The 20,204-nt window shown below is 39.2% G+C and overlaps 1 protein-coding gene across 5 annotated transcripts in view; it reads right to left on the bottom strand.

Moving 5' to 3' along the window:
• The window catches only part of Cmc1 (C-X9-C motif containing 1), a 68,655-nt gene extending 60,297 nt beyond the window's left edge, over positions 1 to 8,358 (bottom strand). For 4 of the 5 annotated variants that reach the window (XR_007211268.1, XM_048348588.1, XM_048348589.1 and 1 more), the window contains exon 1: positions 8,161 to 8,358. Coding sequence is in view for 4 of the 5 variants with exons in the window: in XM_048348588.1 (XP_048204545.1) it covers positions 8,161 to 8,332 (172 nt within the window). In the remaining variant the exon portion in view is untranslated. Of the gene's footprint in view, positions 1 to 7,090; positions 7,469 to 8,160 lie in introns of those variants that run through there. The other variant, XM_048348592.1, reaches the window with a different exon arrangement.
• Positions 8,359 to 20,204: the final 11,846 nt, after the last annotated feature.

Raw genomic sequence — 20,204 nt, 5'->3', positions numbered from 1 at the left:
CTTGCCTCATGTACATGAAGCCCTGGGTTCAATTCCCCAGCACCACATACACAGAAACGGCCAGAAGTGGCGCTGTGGCTCATGTGACAGAGTGCTAGTCTTGAGCCAAAAAAAAAAAAAGAAGAAGAAGAAGAAGCCAGGGACAGTGCTCAGGCCCTGAGTTCAAGCCCCAGGACTGGCAAAAGAAAAAAAAGAATATTATGAAAATGGCCATAGTGTCAAAGGCAATTTACAAATTCAATGCAAGTTCCATCAAAATTCCAATAATGTTCATCAAGAAAGAGAAAACAATCCAAAAAACTCATATGGAACAACAAAAGACCCAGAATAGCCAACAAGTTTAGGCTTAAAAAAAAAAAAAAAGCAATGCTGGTGGTATCACAATTCTAGACCTCAAACTTTACTACAGAAGTGTAACAAAAACTTGATAATGGCACAAAATCCAGCCTAAAGACCAATGGAATAGAACAGAAGATCAAAGCTACCTATAGTCCTCTGATACTTGACAAGGGAGCCAAAAATATATGTTAGAAAAAGCCTCTTTCATAATTGGTGTTGGTAAAACTGGACATCCATATATACAAAATAGTTTTAAAACTGAATCCTTGTTTGTCACCTTTCACCAATATCAACTTAAAAAGGATCAAAGACCTCAAAATCAGATCTGAAACTTGAGAAACATTAGAACTTACCAGCATAGGCAAAAATTTTTGAAGAGAGTCTCAGAGGCATAGCAGAGAGACTTGACAATGAGATTATATCAAACCAAAAAATTTCTGCACAGCAAGGAACAATTACTAAAGACAGCCAACAGATTTGGAGAATATCTCTACCAACTATACATCAAACAAGAGCCTGATACCCAAAATATTCAAGTAGCTCAAAAAATTAACTCCCCAAAACTAATAATTCAATCAATAAATGGGCAAAGGAGCTAAATAGACTTCTCAGAAGAACGGCCAATAAACATAGGAGGAAATGCTCAACATCTCTGTCCATGAAGGAAATACAAATCAAAACAACTCTGAAATTGCATCACACCGCTATAAAACTGACCAACATGGAGAATTGGAACAGTAACAAATGCTGGCAGGAACATGGGGGAAAAAGCAACCCTGTTACACTGTTAGTAGGAATGTAAACTAGTACAACCATTCTGGAAGGCAGTTTGGATATTCTTCAAAAAACTAAACACAGAACTACACTATGATCCATCCATACTATTGGGCATTACCCAGAACAATACAAGTCGGCATACAGTATAGACACTCGCACATCCATGTTCATTGCTGTACTATTTCACAATAGCCAAGTTATGGAAACAGCCTAGATGCCATGCAACAGATGAGTGAATCAAGACAATATGGTACATATATACAATGGAATTTTACTCATCTATTAGATTATGTCATTTGTTAAGTGAAATAATCCAAGTTCACAGAGACACAAGGCTCACGCTTTCTCTCAAACATGGAAGCCAGATCTAAAATACAACTAAGCATGGTAACATACACAGGGCTCTATGCATTTACATACAAACTGACTAAAGGAGAGTATATTTGGGGAAATTTCAAAGCTAGAACTCCTCTAAACAAAGTACTGAATAACCAAGGTACTAAAAAACAGTTGTTTACTGTTAATCAAAATAAACTGCAGGAAATGGAAACCTTTTTTTTGAGGGGGGAGGGAGTAAAAGGGAAAACAGGAATGGAAGGAGGAAGGGTACACAAACATAATAACTGTATTCAATATACACTATGTAAAAAGTGAACTATGGAACTTGTGGGTAGAGATAGGAGGGGTAAGTGGGTGAAATCAACAAAGAGATAACACTGTCCAAGAAACACTGTACTCATAATCAGACTTATGGAATTGTAACCCCTTTGTGCCACTCCTTAATAATAGCAATAGAAAATAAGACCTGAATAGGTTAAGTTTCTATGTAATAAAAGGTGACAGGATAAATTCTAGAACAAATTATACCACCAGGAAGCATAGCCTTAGGCTAAGGGCTTTTAATCATCATGCCTTCACCTTTCAGTCTCTCAACATGTTGAGATTAGGTACACTGAAGAATACATTCATGTATCCTCAAACATACACAAAGTTAACAGTAGGCTGGCACGTAAGTGTCCTAATTTTAAAAAAACACAAAACTGGTTACAGAAGCATAAAGCAACTCTGGGACTCTCCTCTCAGTTTTCCCAGTAACTTTGAGAGTGAGCTTTGGAAATCACTCACTCCCCTCCCCCAAATGTAGGCCTCCATTTCATCATTTATAAAGGCTGGGAATGGAGTTCAGTGGTACAACACTTGCCTGGGATGTGCACGGCCCTGGGTTTAATCCTTAACACTGCAAAGAATAAGTGAAGCTGTAATAGGTAAGAAGGAAATAAAAGGTTCTGAGTGTTATAAAAGTCTGAATTTGATAATGTTGAGCCAGACAAGCCTAGAACACAGAGAAGAAAGGCACATGGTCTCCCTGATATGTGGTTGTTGGGGGGGGAAAGAACAATAGAGATCATATCTATAAAATAACAAACTTCTTTTCAAATGGTATTTCCTCATGTTTTGGTCAGCGACTTTACAGTATGTCTCTAAAACCAAACAATTACTAAATAAACATATAAAGGTCTAGGATAGACCTATTAGAGGATCACAATAGCTCAACAGCTATATACATATGATTATATAAGATGAGGCTAAGCAAAATGAACTCAAAGAGATGGAAAGAGGAGGATTTTATTGCTGTTGTTATGTTTAATGTACTAGGTGAATTTCCTTTGGCGTACCCCGTAGTCACTATATATGATTTTGGTACACTGGATATTGTATATATGCTTACCTGAAAGAAAAATGAGAGAGGGTGTAACAAATAAGACAAGAAATGTACTCACTACCTTATTATGTAATTGTACACCCTCTGTACATCACCTTGTCAATAAAATTTAATTTAAAAAAATAAAAGTCTGAATTTGAATATATTCAATTTTAAAATATATATATTTGACACACATTGAAATTTCATTCCTAAGATATTATTTTAACATTTTTATTAGCAAATCCCCACAAATTCAAACTTTTAGCAAATATACCCTTGAAGATTACCAGTTTGTTCATACATTCCTCAGACTTCAAAATCAAGCTTCTCATCTCAGTTCTAAGATTATATCTAAATATCTTTAACTACATCACTGATTCTAAAGGACACTGGAATGCCACTCTTTCGAATTCAGGCCCACACTGTGTACTTAAATTTTTTCAAGTAAGTATACTACTACCACACAGCTGCAAAGGTACAATTAAATGCTAGGCAAACCTCAAGATCAGCTGTTGACTCATGCTTATATCATAGGGAACTAGAAATCTAACAACAAATGAATTTATATGAGGTAAAATCAATAGGCCTACAAAAAAAGTAAAAATGTTCCTATATATTAAGTAATACTAAATGCTAGTACCCAGAAAACTAATCTATCATAAGCCCCACAGAAATAAAAAGAAAAATCCCAGCAAACCAAATAGTCAAAAGAGCTGCCACTGGCAATTCCCTTTATCAGATTGCTGAACAGTCAATGAAACAGAAAATAAGTGGACATGGTCAGGCACCCAGGGACAGACACACATACACATACAGTTAAAAAAAAAAAATGTCCTTTGTGCTGCCACTAACCCATCTTGCAGCCTGCGAAAGTAGAAAAGGAAGCTCCACTAACTAGCAGAGGGAAGAGAAAGCTCTTATTTTGCTAAAAAAGGAGAATAAAGGCAAAAAAGCAATCACTTCTATGTAACAGAAAATAAAACACCAAAATTAAAACCAGTTTCCTACTGGCAGTCATGTAGGAACACAATCATGACAAAGAATTTTCATAGAACATCAGAATTGGCAAAGGCCTAAGTTGGTGTTCTTACAGTAGTTTTAATTACGGGACTATTTCAAAACTTGTTAGGGGCCAACGCTAACTTCTAGAATTCTGTCATGTATGAACAGTGATAATTCTGGATTAGAGGAAAAGATATCTCCAAAGATGGGCTTGATGACAGTAATTTGTGAAACTGTCTACATATTTAGCTTCTCAATTGCTTTGTGGACTGATTAATTACATCTTACTGGTTCCCTCACTAACCAATGAGTTGAAGAAAATCTTTAACAAATACCCATTTTCTATTTATATATGTCATTAATTTATTTTTTCAAAACTATACTTAAACACATTTCTATAAGTCATCATGGGCTGCACCTTTTTTTTAAACTTTAAAAGTGTTAATCACTAAGTTAGACTCGATTTCTCAATTATGCAATACTTGGAATAAAGCATTATAAAACTGGCAAAAAAAAATTGTACTTGAAGTAAGAAAATGCTTAAGGTTTTTTTTGTTTTTTGTTTTTTTGCCAGTCCTTGGGCTTGAACTGAGGGCCTGAGCACTATCCCTGGCTTCTTTTTGCTCAAGGCTAGCACTCTACCACTTGAGCCAAAGCGTCACTTCCGGCTTTTTCTACATATGTGGTGCTAAGGAATCAAACCCAGGGCTTCATGTATGCAAGGCAAGCACTCTACCACTAGGCCATATTCCAGGCCCTGCTTAAGTTCTTGATAACAGGACAATAAGCTATACTGCAAATTCTTGTATCATTACTCTAAGATCAAAGGTCACGATGTTGAAAATGAACTATACAACTTGTGGGTGGGGATGTGAGGGAAAAACTAGGAGAGAGCGAGGTAAAGGACACATTGCACCAAAAGAAATGTACTCTTAACCTGACTTATGTAACTGTAACTCTTCAGGTAATCACCTTTATAATAACAATTTTAAAAAATCTAAAGATCAAAGTTCATTCTTGTAGGAAGAATATCCTCTAAGAAAAAGGACTAGACTGACAGAAAGCTGAATGACAATCCAGTCAATAAATATGACAGCTCATAGTAGCAGTTGTAAAGAAAAGGGAGGAGTCCATCCTATTTATACATTAGACTGCTGTTATTTTAAATGTCTGACAAATTATATCTCAGCATCTAAGTGTGCAACTTAGGCATTAGTATTTTTAAAAGTTGAATCTCCTCACAACCTGTTTTCCTAGGTATTTTGGACTTTCTCCAGCTTTTTCTCACTGCAAATTATAATAGAACATACTGAATATAATTATGGATGATAATCTTACAGAAAGTGCTGCTATATTTTTCTTTTGAAAAAGGAAAAAATGTTACCCATAAGAATATTGATGTATCCTGTATTTCATTGTTGGGTTCAGGTTTTTCGGTTTTGTTTTTTGGTTGGTCATGGGGCTTGAACTCTGGGCCTGGGCCATGTATCTGAGCTCTTCAGCTCAAGGCTAACTAACGGTCTACCACTTCAGCCACAGCACTACTTCAGGTTTCCTGGTGGTTAATTGGAGATAAGCATCTCATGGACTTTCCTGCCCCATCCGGGCTGGCTTTGAATAGTGATCCTCAGATCTCAGCATCCTGAGTAGCTAGGATTACAGGCATAAGCCACTGGCACCTGGCTCAGATTTATTTTTTTAACTACCAAGTTAAAAGCTATTGTGAAATAAAAATCAAACTTGTATAAAAAGCTCATTAAGTGCTATATAAAGGAATGGAAAAACAGACTTTGCTTTACAAACCTCATTTGATATAATTATCTATTCATTTACTCCATACAGACACTACTTGGACTGCAAAACATAGCAAAATATTAACCTCAGCTTCAACTTATGAACTAAATACTGTATTTTAAAAGAGCTGATTTCAATATAACATATTATGAAATCTTCCTATCTGTTGACTATACTTGCTTCCAACACCACTTCTGTCAGACTTCACAATAATCTTCGATTTGACCATCATCATCCACTCAATTGTTGAAGTAAAAGCTAAGGATATCCTAATTCCTCCCTTTCTCTCTCTAATGCAACAGTCTTACCAATTTCTCCTCCAAAATGTACACTAGTGCTTTATATTTCTTAAGTCTTTTTTAATGCCATCTTGGCCTAGACTACTGCTCCTATCCCATACCATCCCTCTCCCAGTTTCCCCTATGACCCTGTCACAATGCATGCTACCAATGAAATTTAGTTAAAAAAAAAGTCACTGTACTGGGGCTGTGAATATGGCCTAGTGGCAAGAGTGCTTGCCTCCTACACATGAAGCTCTTGGTTTGATTCCCCAGCACCACATATAGGGAAAACGGCCAGAAGGGGCGCTGTGGCTCAGGTGGCAGAGTGCTAGCCTTGGGGGGGGGGGGGGGGGGCGGGGGAGCCAGAGACAGTGCTCAGGCCCTGAGTCCAAGGCCCAGGACTGGCCAAAAAAAAGAAAAAGTCACTGTACTCTTTTACAAAAAGTCTTACAGCCTTTTCCAGCACCGATGGCTCATGCCTGTTATCCTACCTGGGAACAGGAGCCCTGTTTACCACATATACTACTGTTTCTTGGACCTGGAAAAAAAAATATGGCACATATTTGATACTCAGTATTTATTTTACCAATACTTAAATGGTGGCCCTAAACTGAGAAAATGACCTAGCTTCTAATCAGATTTGACTATAACAATTAGTTATGTGAGTGTGGGCTTGTTACAAGCACAGAATGCATCAGGAGTAATTAGAACATAAGAATGGTAAGAGCCAAAAGTGGTGACTCACACCTGTAATCCTAGCGATTGGGGGGAAGATAGATCGGATCCCATCAAGACAAATAAAGTAGGAGGGCAGAATACCTGTGATCCCGGCTATTCTCATAAAAACAGAAGACTCACAGGTAGGAGGACTGGGTCCCCAAGACCTTCAGGGCAAAAAAATACAAGATCCTATCTTTACAAAACTAAAACCAAGTATGGCTGAGTGTAAGACTGAAGTAGGGGAGTACTGTGTTACAAACAGGAGACCCTGAGTTTAAACCCAAGTACAGTACTACCAAAAATAGGAAAAGGGGTGGTGGGGAGAAGGTAGAAACCGCAAGCCTCAAGATTTTTTTGGTTTGTTTTTTTGTTTTCTAGATTTCTCTAAGTCAACAGACCTATGAAAACCTAGTATTACTTTGAAGATCACTTCCTGGTCAAAAACAAAAACACAGAATTATAGGTATCTTACCTGAGTCTTTCAAATCCACCATTAACTCAAATCAAGGATTTCATTCTAAAACCAAGCATTGGATAGCATAGATGGTACACTTCACTATCAATATCTTATTCAGGCCCCCACTCAAACCACTGAAAATTAAAACCCTTGGTCCACTGCTAAGTGCTTCAGAGACCAATCCAGTCACCTAGTCCCAAATTGATGATCATGAGGTGTTCTAGAACTCCTTTGCCCTTGAAATTACAGAACTCACTGATCTTGGCACCATCCAACTGGATGAGTAACTTTCCTAAGCCTGTTTCCTAATTTGTAACAATGGGGTAAGAGAACCTATCATATTTCATATTCTTTTTGGATAATTAGAAAATGTAGCTTGATAATACCAGTAAGTTCTTCAAACCATGAAGAATAGACTTAAAACCCACAACTGTTCCTGGCAAAATGAAGTTCTGTATTTTCTATAAACGCCTCAAGAAAAGTACCGCAGGGCTGTAGGAAGAATTAAGAAACTGAAACCCTACTGCAAATTCCAATGAGTGTGAAGGCACCTGAGTTAATGTCAAAAGACTGTTGATCTTTTCCAAAGAAGCTGACTCTTTTAAGAGTTACAGAACTTGGGCACTGTTAAAGCGGGTTACGAGGAATGTACAAGGCGTTCCGGAAATTACTCCGGAGGAACATAGACCAGCGCGCCGGCGTGAAGACGGACTTTTTCCCTGCAGTGAGAGCGCTGAGCAAGGGCACCATTTAACCGGTCGGTCCCCGAGGACTGGGCGAAGAGGGTGAAGATCTTCAGAACCAGCAACGCACGCGCCCGATCCCCCTCACCCGACCTTCACCCCGAGAGCCGGAGGGCGACGGCCTGGAGTCGAGGGCAGAGGCTGCCGCCGAGGGAGAGGCTGGGCCGCAGCCGAGGTCGGAGGCTGCTGCCGAGAAACAGGCTGGGCCGCAGCCCTCTGGGCCGGCCGGAAACCCCAGGGCGGCGGCGGGAGCGAAGTACCTTGCAGAGGCGGTTCGGCCAGGCCGCAGCCGCCGCGCAAGGCCCGCGCCCGACCTCACACGCCACGCGGCCCGCCTCGTACCTGCGGGGTCCAGCGCCATCACAGCCGACGGAGGAGGCAGACCCTCGGCAGCCACCGGCCCAGCAGGGAGGGGAGGACTGGGGCGTGAGCCGGCTGCCGGCGGCTCCCCAAGGGTAAAGAAGGAGGAAGAGCAGGGCGACCCCGGACGAACCGGTCCAAGCCCTACTTCCATTCCCCCTTCCGCCTCCCCAAGTCTGGGAAAGCCCGGAAGAGGCGTGGCTCACGTCGTGGAGGGGGCGCGGCAACGCGTGCGCGCTGCGGAGGGTCCGCGGTCGCGCGCAGCCTGGCCTCTGCTACAGTGAGGACCTGGCATTCTGGTTAGGTTCACCAGCTCACCAAAGAAAGATACTGTTCCTTCTCTAACTTTCTCATTCATCCAGAACTCTCTTTCATGCTTTCCAGACTACAGTTGAGCGCTAGGTAGGGGAAAGTAACTGAACAAAATGAAAAGTTTTGTCCTCAGGTATTAGCAAGGCAAAATACAAAGCAGTACTCTGTCAAACGAAATAGAGAAGTCAGGAGACAGTGCGTCACGAAGGCTTCAGATCTCTCCCTCCTAGAAGTTAAAACTAAACGAAGGCACCAATGGGGCTTCTGTTCTGTACAGCCCTGTTCCAGGGCACACAGCCCTGTGTCACATACCAAACCGGTAGGCTTTGTAGACTAAAATAGCATCTAGCTTCTTTGTGTTGTAGAGAGTACTGCTGACTCTGTCTTGACTAGGGAAGCCTGGTAGGAAATGTTGGGGGGAATAGATTGGGTCGGTCTGGCCCCAGGATTCTGCTTCTGTAAATGGCTTGCTTGACTTGTTTGTTGCTTGCTCTACCCCCTGTGTCAACCCCCTACATCTGTGCTATGCTTTTACCTTTATAAACCTCAATTTGAGGGCCGCTCGGGGGGTCACGGTGGCAGCTCCCAAGTCTGCACTGTGTCCCTGGCCAGTCAGCCCACTTTTAACTGTTGCACTTTCAACTCCCGAGTCTGTGCTGCTTCCCTGGCTGGTCAGTTCGTTTTTTGCTTACCCAATAAATCCATCTTTCTGCTTGAGACTGTCTCTGAGTGGTGGACTCTTGGAGGGCTGTGGAATCTCTTCCCTCCAACCACATAACACGTAGAAACCCCACTTATGCTGTTCTTAGTAGAAGGAACTTTTGGATGGCATTGAGGTCTACTTCCACTTTCCAAACAGCCTTCAGAAGTGAGTTCTTGTCAAATCCACGTTTAACTAGCTCAAGTCTAGAAAGAGAGCAGATGTGTGTGAAAACAAGAAGCAGCTGCTTCGCCCCTGCAGGGGGTTTGTATTTCCAAAACGGTCCCCTCCCCTGACCCATACTCAGTCCCTCCTCCCCACCCCTGCCAGCACCTGCTCATTCAGAGGAAAGGGGCCTGGAAAGTGGGTCTCAATTCAGCCGGTCTTCTGTTGAAGAGCCTTTGGGGGCCTAGAGCTGCATCTGTAGACTGAGATACCACAGTGAAGAATTAAGGTTTTACATATCTAGACAGGAAATTTGGTCCTAGAAACCTAAAATTCACTTTGATGCCCATTTTATTTATTTTTTGGAGGTCCAGAGTTTAATTTTAGAAAGCAAAAGCAAATCTAAATGCAATGACACAGTCTATAAAAGGTGGGTCAGGAAATGTGGGTGTGGCTCAAGTGCAAGCCCCAGAACTAGGACCAAAAACAAAGACACACACACAAAAAAAAAAATCACTTCATTTCAGGTGCCCTTAGTCCCTTTTTTAAAGGGTCAGCTTCCTCTCTCTGTGGGACATTTCCAGTCTCTTCTTTCATCTGGTCTAGTGCCCGGCTGTAGACACTCCCTTGGTTCAGTTCAGCACGATGGCCACAACTCCCTTTCCATCATGGTGTGTGTGTGGGGGGGGGGGGGGGGAGAATGAGAGTTCCAGCTTTCAAGAAAGACAAGCTGTCCATGCTCCCACCAAGACAAGAGCCAATGTGTCAAATGGGCTAGAACTGCCAGAATTGTTGAAAGTCTAGAGGGATTTTTCTGTAAAGCCTAGCCTGCTACCTCCTGGCAATTGGGAAGTAAAGTAGTTGTTTAAAGGTATATCAATCATCTAAACTCAAATGATTAGAATATATCTTCATGCAAAATCCTATTGGGGAACTCTGAAGAACTTCAGTCAAAGCGGTCTGGATACCGTCTCTTGAATCCTGAAGATTAACCTATTGTTTTATGACTTAAACAAGTTCTAACATTTTTCTGGACTTCACTTTATAAATTTAAGGATATTCTTGGAAATGCATCTACACATTGAAGTACCTCTTCTCTAGTTTTGTCTTAACTATAATTTGCAACATTATTATCTACTATGTAATTTTATATTTTTTTCATTTTTTTAAACTTAAGTTTAAAAAAGTATTCATTAACTGCATGCTGGTGTCTCACACCTGTGATCCTAGCTACTCAAGAGGCTGAGATCTGAGGATCACAGTTCAAAGCCAGAATGGGCAGGAAAGTCTGTGAGACTCTTATGTTCAGTAAACTACCAAAAAAGCCAGAAGAGAATCTGTGGCTTAAAGTGATAAGAGTGCTAACCTTGAGCCTTAGAGCTCAGGGACAGCACCCAAACTCATGAAGTTTTCTTACAAACTTTAGAGGTTTCATGTGCTCTGGTGATATTTATAATAGTCCTGCTCCATCAATTCATTTTTAACTATGCAGAAAACTCCTTTACAAAATGATTTGGATATGATCCCATAAGGTGCTCCTAAGTGAACTGAGCTACAAGATTTGGAAATAAGTACTTTATCTTTGTTGTTGTTATTCTCAGTGTACCCTATGATATTATGCCTTTTTCTTTTGTCTTTCTTCCCCAAGGTTTTACCCTGATGTCACTGTAACTGACTTTGGTACTCTGGGTAATGTATGTGTGTTTATCAAAACTAGGGAAGGGGAACACCAAAATGGAGAGACAGGGTAAAAAGGTGAACCAATGCAACAGCAATACTTACAAAACAATATGCTGTAAATTAAACTAATTGTACAACTCGGGAGAAGGTGTGTAAGGAATTGGGGAGGGGGAAAGGTGGGAGAAAAATGAAAGAGGAGGTAAAAAGTCTGATAACAAAGGTACTCACTGTCCTACTTATGTAACTGTAACCCCTCTGTACATTACTTTTTTACCTTTTTTTTCTCTTTTCAGCCCTAGTAATAGTTTTAATTCTAAGATGCCATCATAGTGAACAACCTTAACTTTTATACTACATAATTATATTCAAAGCTTTATGTATTTTTGTTTATAATTACACAGTAATTATAAATGTTTAGTACCATACTGATGACAAACACTATTTTGTTGAAAACGTCTTGCATTTAAAAGGAAAAATTTGTAAAACTCAAGGCACTAGGCCACAACCATGTACATTACTTTGACAATTTAAAAAATATTATTTGACCCAATTGAGTTTTTAATTATCCAAGTTTATATAAATTTTATCTAATCACCTGGAGATCCTGTATTTATTGGATTTGCCAGTTTAACACATGATTTGTTCTAGCACTTCTTTGGCCCATGTCAAATCTTTCAAGTGCCTCCACTCAGTTTTTGGTTTTGCTTTTGTTTTTGTTTTTTTTCTCTTGTGTCAGTACTGGAACTTTATCCTAAGAGTCTCACACTCTTCCTTGGCTCTTTTACTCAAGGCTGCTGGTCTACCACTTGAACCACACCTCCACTTCTGGCTTTTTTTTAAATTAAATTTTATTGATAAGATGATGTGCAGAGAGGGTATAGTTACATAATAAGGTAGTGAGTACATTTCTTGTCATGTTTGTTACACCCTCCTGTCTCTAAAGCTGTCAGTGGGATGAAACTCTGGAAGGCCATAGGGACAGGACCTCCTACTTAGAGAAAATTCTTGCTTTCAGTCATCAGATGCATTATAATGGTTACCACTAGAAATGTATAGTTGCCATAGCTCATGTCACCCTAATATAAAATTCCAGATAATACAGTATTTTCAAAAGCTGAACTCTACTAAAACTTACATTTTTTAAACTGTTAAGATAGCCATTGACACATTCCCCAAAATGTCTTAATTTGGTCATGACTTCTTTCTTGAAAGCAACTGAATGATCTGCTTGACAGACTGTGGTTCTGCCTCCACATATATCTCCATAAGTGGAGCATTTTTCAGATCCTAGATGAACTTCTACTGATGAAACAGACTTAATTATGAGTTTGGGGATTTTCTCCAGTGTTTTATCCAATTCTTTACATTACTATTTCTATGTATTTTAGTTCAGGTTCTTTTCAGATCCTGCCTAATAAACTACTGCAACAGCAGTTTTAGTGACACATGATTTCACAATTAATAACTAAAATCTGAGATCAAGTGTCAGCATGGTTGTTTTCTCTTATGGTCTTTTTCCTTGACTTGAAAAATGTCACATTCTCTTCTTCTGTCATGTTCCTTTCTGTATCCATCCATAATGTCTTAATCTTTTATTGTAAGAACAGCCGATGTAAGGACCCACCCTAGTGACCATTTTAATGATCTTATTCTATTTTAAATGATCTATTTAAAGACATTTTTTAAATATGCAGTTCAATTTCTGAGGTACTGGGGATAAGGACTTCAATATATGAGTTTTATGTAACACAATTCAGCGCATAGCAACACTAGTTCTTTAGGAAGCCTAAAATCCTTCTCTGAATCCCAAATCACCATTGAAAGCCAGTAGCACACTTATTCTTTTTTCTTCATTGTTCAATAAGGACTGCTTCTCTCTGGATTAACCCGCTTACTCATTTCAATGAGCTCCTGTCCATCCCTTATTCTCCACATCTTATTGATCAGAGAAGACATTTTTGATTCTCAAAAACTGAAAAAACTATCATATCTAGCAATTCAAAGGGTAAGAAATGACCATGTCAGAGACATGTCTTTCCATATTTATTACAGCATTATTCACAATCTCCCAGATACAGAAGCAACCTAAGGCTCCATAAATGAGTGAATGGATAAAGAAAATGTGGTATGTAGACAAGCCTTAACATTATTGAGTCACAAAAACAGAATGAAAACCTATCATTCTCAAAACCATGCAAGTCATTATGCTAAGTGAAATAAGCCAAGTACAAAAATAAACTACTGCTTGATCTGATTGCACACAGTGTCTAATGGAAAAGCCTTTGCTGCAAAACAGAGCTAAATTCATTTTTTTTAGCAATACTTTTGCTGAGCTATAGCACATTTATAGTAAATAACATACATCTTTGTGCAACTGAATGAGTTGTTAAGTATGTATACACTTATATACTGCCATTCATGTTAAGAGAATACTTCTGACAGTCCATCTTAGTAAAATCCCACATCAGAAAAGTACATCACAAAAGTAACCACTCTTTTCTTTTCTTTTTGTGACAGTACTAGGACTTGAGTGAAGGGTCTGGGTGCTTTTACTTGGCTTTGGTTCAAAACTTGCACTCTACCACTCTACTTCTTTTAGCTAGATGAGAGTCTCATGCTTCTGCTCAATCTTGTTTCAAACTATAATTTTCAGATCTCAGCCTCCTGAATGGATAAGATTAAAGGCATGAGTGACCAGTACTAGGTCATTCTCCTAGTTTCTATGCGTATTGATTAGATTTGCCTGTCTTAAAACCTTATAACAATGTAATATATTGTGTGAAACCTTCATGTCTGGCTTTTTATGCTATCTTCATAACTATGAGATTTATTAATATTGTATATTTCTTCCTTCCTTTCTATCTTTATTTATTTATTTGTTTGTTTGTTTATTTATTTATTTATTTATTTATTTATTTATTTATGTCAGTGGAAGGGCTTGAATTTAGGGCCTAGGCACTATTCCTGAGCTCTTTATGCTCAAGGCTAGCAATCTACCACTTTGAGCCACAGTGCCACTTCCCATTATCTGCTGGTTAATTGGAGAGTCTCAGGGACTTTCCTGCTCCAAGACCAAGACCTTAGATCTCAGCCTCCTGAGTAGCTAGGATTACAAGAATGAGCCACTACCACCCATCTTGTGTATATCTTTGTATCTACTTTCCTATGTCAAAGGTAACATTTGCTCAAGCATGTATCTTCAGAAGCCTTAGTTTCTCACCTGTAAAAATAGACCACACCCTTTATTTGAGCCTTAGAGAGAACCTATTACAAACATTTAGTGGGATCTGGTACTCAGTAAGCCATTCATGAATTATACCTATTGTTACTATGAAAATTACGTTTTATATTTGTTCATTTGAACTAGATATTATATTGCACACAGATATTCAAAAACTGATTAGAAAGAACTAAATTGCCCTCAGGACTGAAATCCCGATAATCATATGTTCAACATATTATTATGTGAGACACCCTTCAAATGAACAGAGGAGATTTAGCAGTGTGCCCTATCACTTACCAAGTGAGAAAAAAAAGTGTGAAAAAAAATCATTTCTCACCTCTGTAGAATGCTTTCTATATTTTTATGTTTTGTTTTTACTGAGTATTGTTTTCTGGGTGGCCTTCTTTAAAACTGACAAAAATTTTCTCTGAAGATAGATTTTCTCTCTCAAAAAGCTAAAAGGTTAATACTATAGTATAAGATATATTATAATTGGCATTATACCAACTATCATCTATCTATCTATCTATCTATCTATCTATCTATCTATCTATCTGCCAGTCCTGGGGCTTGAACTCAGGGCCTGAGCACTGTCCTTCAGCTTCTTTTCACTCAAGGCTAGCACTCTACTACTTGAGCCACAGGGCCACGTCTGTTTTTTTCTGTTTATGTGGTATTGAGGAATTGAACCCAGAGCTAACGCTTGCTAGGCAAGCACTCTACCACTAAGCCACATTCCCAGCCCAGTAATATGCTATTTAGATAGCTAACTGTATTGAAAAATAGCTTGTGGACTCTTTGCTACAGTATAGAAAATAAAGTCAGTGGTCAATGGCAACTTTAGAAATTTGCACTATTAATCTGAAAGAAGACAACCTAAATTCAACATTGACTTCTCCCCCTGAGTCAGAGAACTTATTATGTCCTCTTAAGGAACTCATACAGTGTCTCAAATACTCAGAGAAACAAATACACAATTTTGATACAACATGGTATAAGATATGGGTGAGCCTAGAAGGGAGAGAAATCAATTCAACTTCCAGGAGATTTTATATGAATGCTTATGTTTAAAGTGTACCTTAAAAAATCATCAAGTTACCAACTAGACATTGACATAGGACGTTTTCATTTATAAAGCTTGATTGCATTAAGTAGATGTGAGGTAATGGTCACAATCCATAAATATGGTTAAAATAGATTGTCCAGTGGGTAAAAAAACCTAAAGAACTGCTATCAAATTTTGATGCTTTCTTATTAGTGGTATTCTTAAAGAAAGCAATCCCAAAGTATCTTGCTTTCTTTATCAGTCAGACTCAAAATAAGTGTTTCCCCCAAACATGCGTTGACTTTTTGTAAAGACGTGTTCACATTAGTATTCCACTATGTTCATTCTATGTTATAGAGCCAGGGGTCCTAAGGCATGAATGACAAATGAAACAGTCCTATGGCTAAGTCACGAAACTCTCAGGTCTCTGAGGGACTATGTCTATGAGCCATTGCAGCCATGGTCATTCTTGCAGGATGTGCCATCTGGAATCATAAGTGATTGATACAAAGCCAGGCCTGGTAGCATGTAATTCCTCCTACTCAGGAGGGAGCGGTGAAAGGGTTGTGATCTGAGACTTGCCCAGACAAAAGCACAAGACCTAATCTGAAAATTAAACTTGAAAAGCAAAAGGAAGCTATGGTGGGGGATATATGATCACTCTCAAATCTTACTAAGTTCCTTTTACTCTGTTTAAACTTGCCAAAAATATGAAACAAAACACTCCCAGGGAGCATTTTCATTAGCCTCATTTCTTAGTCCATAGCCCATATATTCAAAAGTCCATGTAGCCAGCTTTGTTCTAGGTTTCCATATTAATGCTCTCACCTTGCTCCTTTCACCCTTCTTTGGCTTCTTGCCATTTAGACTAAGCCGCTAGCTCTCCACTCATTTGTATTCCTGGCTTCTAGTTTTTTCAAGAATTTTACTACCCACTGGGTGCTGGTTGCTCATATCTATAATCCTGGTTACTGAGGAGGCTGAGATCTGATTAGCATGGTTTGAAGCCAGCCTGGGCAAGAAAATCTTTAGGGACTCTTATCTCCAAATAACCACCAAAAAGCAAGACATGCAGTGGTAACACAATTGGTAGATTGCTTATCTTGAGCAAAAATCCTCAGGGACAGTGCCCAGGACCTGAGTTCAAGCTCTAGGACTCCTGTGGGCGCATGTGTGCATGTGCGCATGTGTGTGTGCACGTGAGCATGAGCACACACACACACACGGAGAATAGTACAAGCATTTTGTTTGCTCTAAATTGTTCACTGACTCCTGGATTGGGAAACTGGCTGCCACTATATGAATGGCTACTTCAGCTACAGATGCTGTAATCTGGAGTCAAGTCTCTGTCTGGACCTCCTTCCCTCCTTTCTCTACCTCCTAGTACTCACTGGTCATCCCTTCTTCACTTGCTTTGATTTTTTTTTTTAATCTTCAGTTCATTAATTTGCTACAACTTTTGGGAGACAAAGAAAAGGAAAGAATTTATTCTATTTCTGTTTCAAACTCTGAAATCATAAAATGGAAAAAAAAAGTCTGAGTGGGAAAACAAATAAAAGATTTCAATCACAATTCATCTGTGAAATGTTACTAATGACAGCCTCGTCAACTTGCCAATAAGAGGGCAACATTAGCTGGATCTTCAGAAAAGATAAATAAGCCAACTCTTCACTAATTATACTGCAACTATCCAATTATGAACATTATTAGACATAGAAGATTGCATATACTATTTAGTTTTATGATTAAATATACCTTTCTGGATTTGTAGATTATTTTTAGTTTGCAGGCTGAGTTTAAGTATAAGTGATAGTCTGCTCTATGTCCTCAAACAGGTTAAAAACAAGAAAGAAAACCTATTGTACCAGATATATGTAATGACCACTAAACCAACATGCCAGGTTTTAAATTAAAGTTTAACTGTACATGGACCAAAGAGAGATATTCTTTACACTTGGACTATAATTATTCTTATTTGTTGATAATTAATTAATAACTAATAATTATAACATTTCTTATTTATATAAGTAGCTCAATGTAAATAATACAATTTGTCATTTCAAGTATTTGCTGGTAACAACACAGAAAAGAGTGAATGGCAGCATAAAGTAATACTATTTTGATTTTGATTCTTTGCCCCTCTTTGCCCCAGAATAAACCATTGTTTCAGCTTTTTAAAAGTGTATATGGACTGGAAATATGGCCTAGTGGCAAGAGTGCTTGCCTTGTATACATGAAGCCCTGGGTTCGATTCCTCAGCACCACATATATAGAAAACAGCCAGAAGTGTCACTGTGGCTCAAGTGGCTGAGTGCTAGCCATGAGCAAAAAGAAGCCTGGGACAGTGCTCAGGCCATGAGTTCAAGCCCCAGGACTGGCAAAAAAAAAAGTGTATATGTTTTGTTTTCCACTACAGGGAAACAATTTAGAGATACTTTCTTTTAAAAAATTAGAATGATAATTGTAAATTTGGAATATTTTCCCTAATACTAATCAAGAAAATACTTTTTAGACTAGTCTTGGGGCTTGAATCCAGGGCAGCATGAGCGTTGTCCCTAAGCTTTTACAATCAAAGCTAGTGCTTTATCCTTTAAGCCACAGCTCTGGCCTTTTATTTTCCTTGGTGGTTGATTGGAGATAAGTGTCTCATGGACTTTTCTTCCCAGGCTAGCATGCAACTGTGATGCTTAGATCTTAGCCTCCTGAGTAGTTAGGATTGTATGAGTGAGCCACTAACAGTTGGGTATTTTCATTGACTTTTTAAAGAGAAAAAATTTAAATACAAGAAGCACATGGCACACAACTGGTGGCCAATACATACTAGATATCCAATAGTAGTTATTTGTGATCTATGAATCCCCTTAGGAATCTGTGGATTACACTTCAGAAATAAAAGTGGTATTAAGCAGTGATATCTTTCAGTTAAATGAAGTGAATGTCTCCTTTGAGTGGGCCAAAGAACACTGAAATGGAGTAAATAAGTGCCCAATGTGGAATTCTAGGAGATTAAGTGGACAAGTTCTCAGTCCTGAAGAATATCCATTTTCCACTCTGAAGTATACAGTCACATTGACTAGAAGGTTTACTTCCAAGAGATAAGACAAGGAGTAACAGCTGGGTGCTGGTGACTGACTCACATCTTTAATCCTAGCTGTCCAGAAGGATGAGATCTGAGGATCTCTGTTATGTTACAAAAATGGAGGAGAAAGGCAGGAAGCAGTCTAAATTCAATCCTCCACAGGTGAGGACTGTTTATTGAGATAGAGCAGCAAGGGACACAGTCTTCCCATGGGCTTGGAGACAGTGTGAGGTTGTGAATTTAGGATCAGATTTATTCGGAGCCTAAGCAAGAAGGCAGAGATTAATGAAAAAGCCCTTAGGTTTAGGAAGTTGGTGGCTTTTCCTTGGACCCACAATGGGCTATTTACAGCTGGGCTTAGGTGAACTGCCCTGCCTGCACATCAAAGCAGGTCTGAGCATACCCGGGTTTTTGCAAGGTGTGTCTTTATATGCCTGGGAAAACTGAGTGTTGGGGGGGGGTCGTCCTTCATATTCCACCTTTGGGTACATAGAAAGAATGGGCCTAAAAGGGAGAGAAAAGTCCTTCATATAGGGTCTCTGGATATGTAAAATGAATGGGCTGAGAGGGAAGCAACAGGAGTTATGAGAACAAAGCATATTCCCATCATTTGAAACCCTGAAGGAGTATAAAAAGTTGAGGGACATCATGGTCTTTTCTGGCTACTTCCTGCTGACATGGGGGCAGGGAAGTGTAAGCAAAGCCTCTGGTTGTTTGCCTGCAGTGACTTGACATGATCCCAGGTAGTGTCCTGAGTGAGGGCTGTTATTCTGTTAAAGAAAAAAATTGGAAAAGATGAGATCAGGCAAAAAGCTGACAAGGTGGCAGGACTAATTGATATAAATGACACAGGAAAATATACCCTCGGCACATGCCAGAAAAGCTCCATTTGGAGTGTAATCCCAGTTTGGCCTATTACAGGAAAGGAGGAATTATCATATTACTGGACTATAGATTTCTAGGCTACCTAGTGTGGATGGGAAATAGAAATAGCAGGTAACAAAGGCAAGAAAGTAAGTTCTTGTCCAGTTAGAAGGTAGACAGGCATGGACATTAGATGGGCAAGCTTCTTAAATATTTTTCTTAATCTCCTGGCTCTGATTAATTTTGGAAAAGCAAATGTAGAGTGGCACCATTTAGGACAAAACATCATCTCCTCTTACTCCTCTCGGTCCCTTGTTTTCAGGACTGGCCTGAAGGTCCAGGTGCTTGTTGCTGGGATGGCCCCTCCCAGCTGGCATTTAAAGGGCTTGAACTCAAGGCCAGGGTACTGTCCCTAAGCACTTCTGCTCAAGGCTAGCACTCTACCACTTTGAGTCACAGTACCACTTCGAGCGATTGGCTGGTTAATTAGAGATAAATGTCTTTTGAGCCATTCTTCCAGACTGGCTCTTTGCTGGTTAGTTGGGAGATGGAGTCTCAGAGGGATTTTTCAGCCCTGCTGGCTTTGAACTGCAATCTTTGCCACAAAAAAAACTTTTAAAAAATTTCTAATTAAAACAGCAAGGAGATCAAATAGAAATATAGTTATTCTTAATTGCATATAATACTTTAGGATACTAATTGAGGTTAAGACATTGTAGGTGTCACTAAACCTTCGTGATTACAACAAAAAATGCAGGCGCTGGTGTTCTTTTGGCTCTGTATGCAAGGCAGCTTACATATTAAACAGGGATAAAATGGCACTTGAGTTAAAAGGTGTTCATTTAAAGGACTTTGACATAAACAAACACTGAAATGAACTTTGGTTTACACAAACAATTGCTCACACAGATGGGACATAAAGAATGAGATGCTAGTTTTTAGTGTAAATCATAGCCAA

The sequence above is a fragment of the Perognathus longimembris genome, chromosome 6, assembly GCF_023159225.1.
Source record: "Perognathus longimembris pacificus isolate PPM17 chromosome 6, ASM2315922v1, whole genome shotgun sequence".
In the NCBI taxonomy this organism is placed as follows: Eukaryota; Metazoa; Chordata; class Mammalia; order Rodentia; family Heteromyidae; genus Perognathus; species Perognathus longimembris.
Note: the sequence above shows the minus strand (reverse complement) of the source record. Positions and strands in the feature narration are given on the sequence as shown.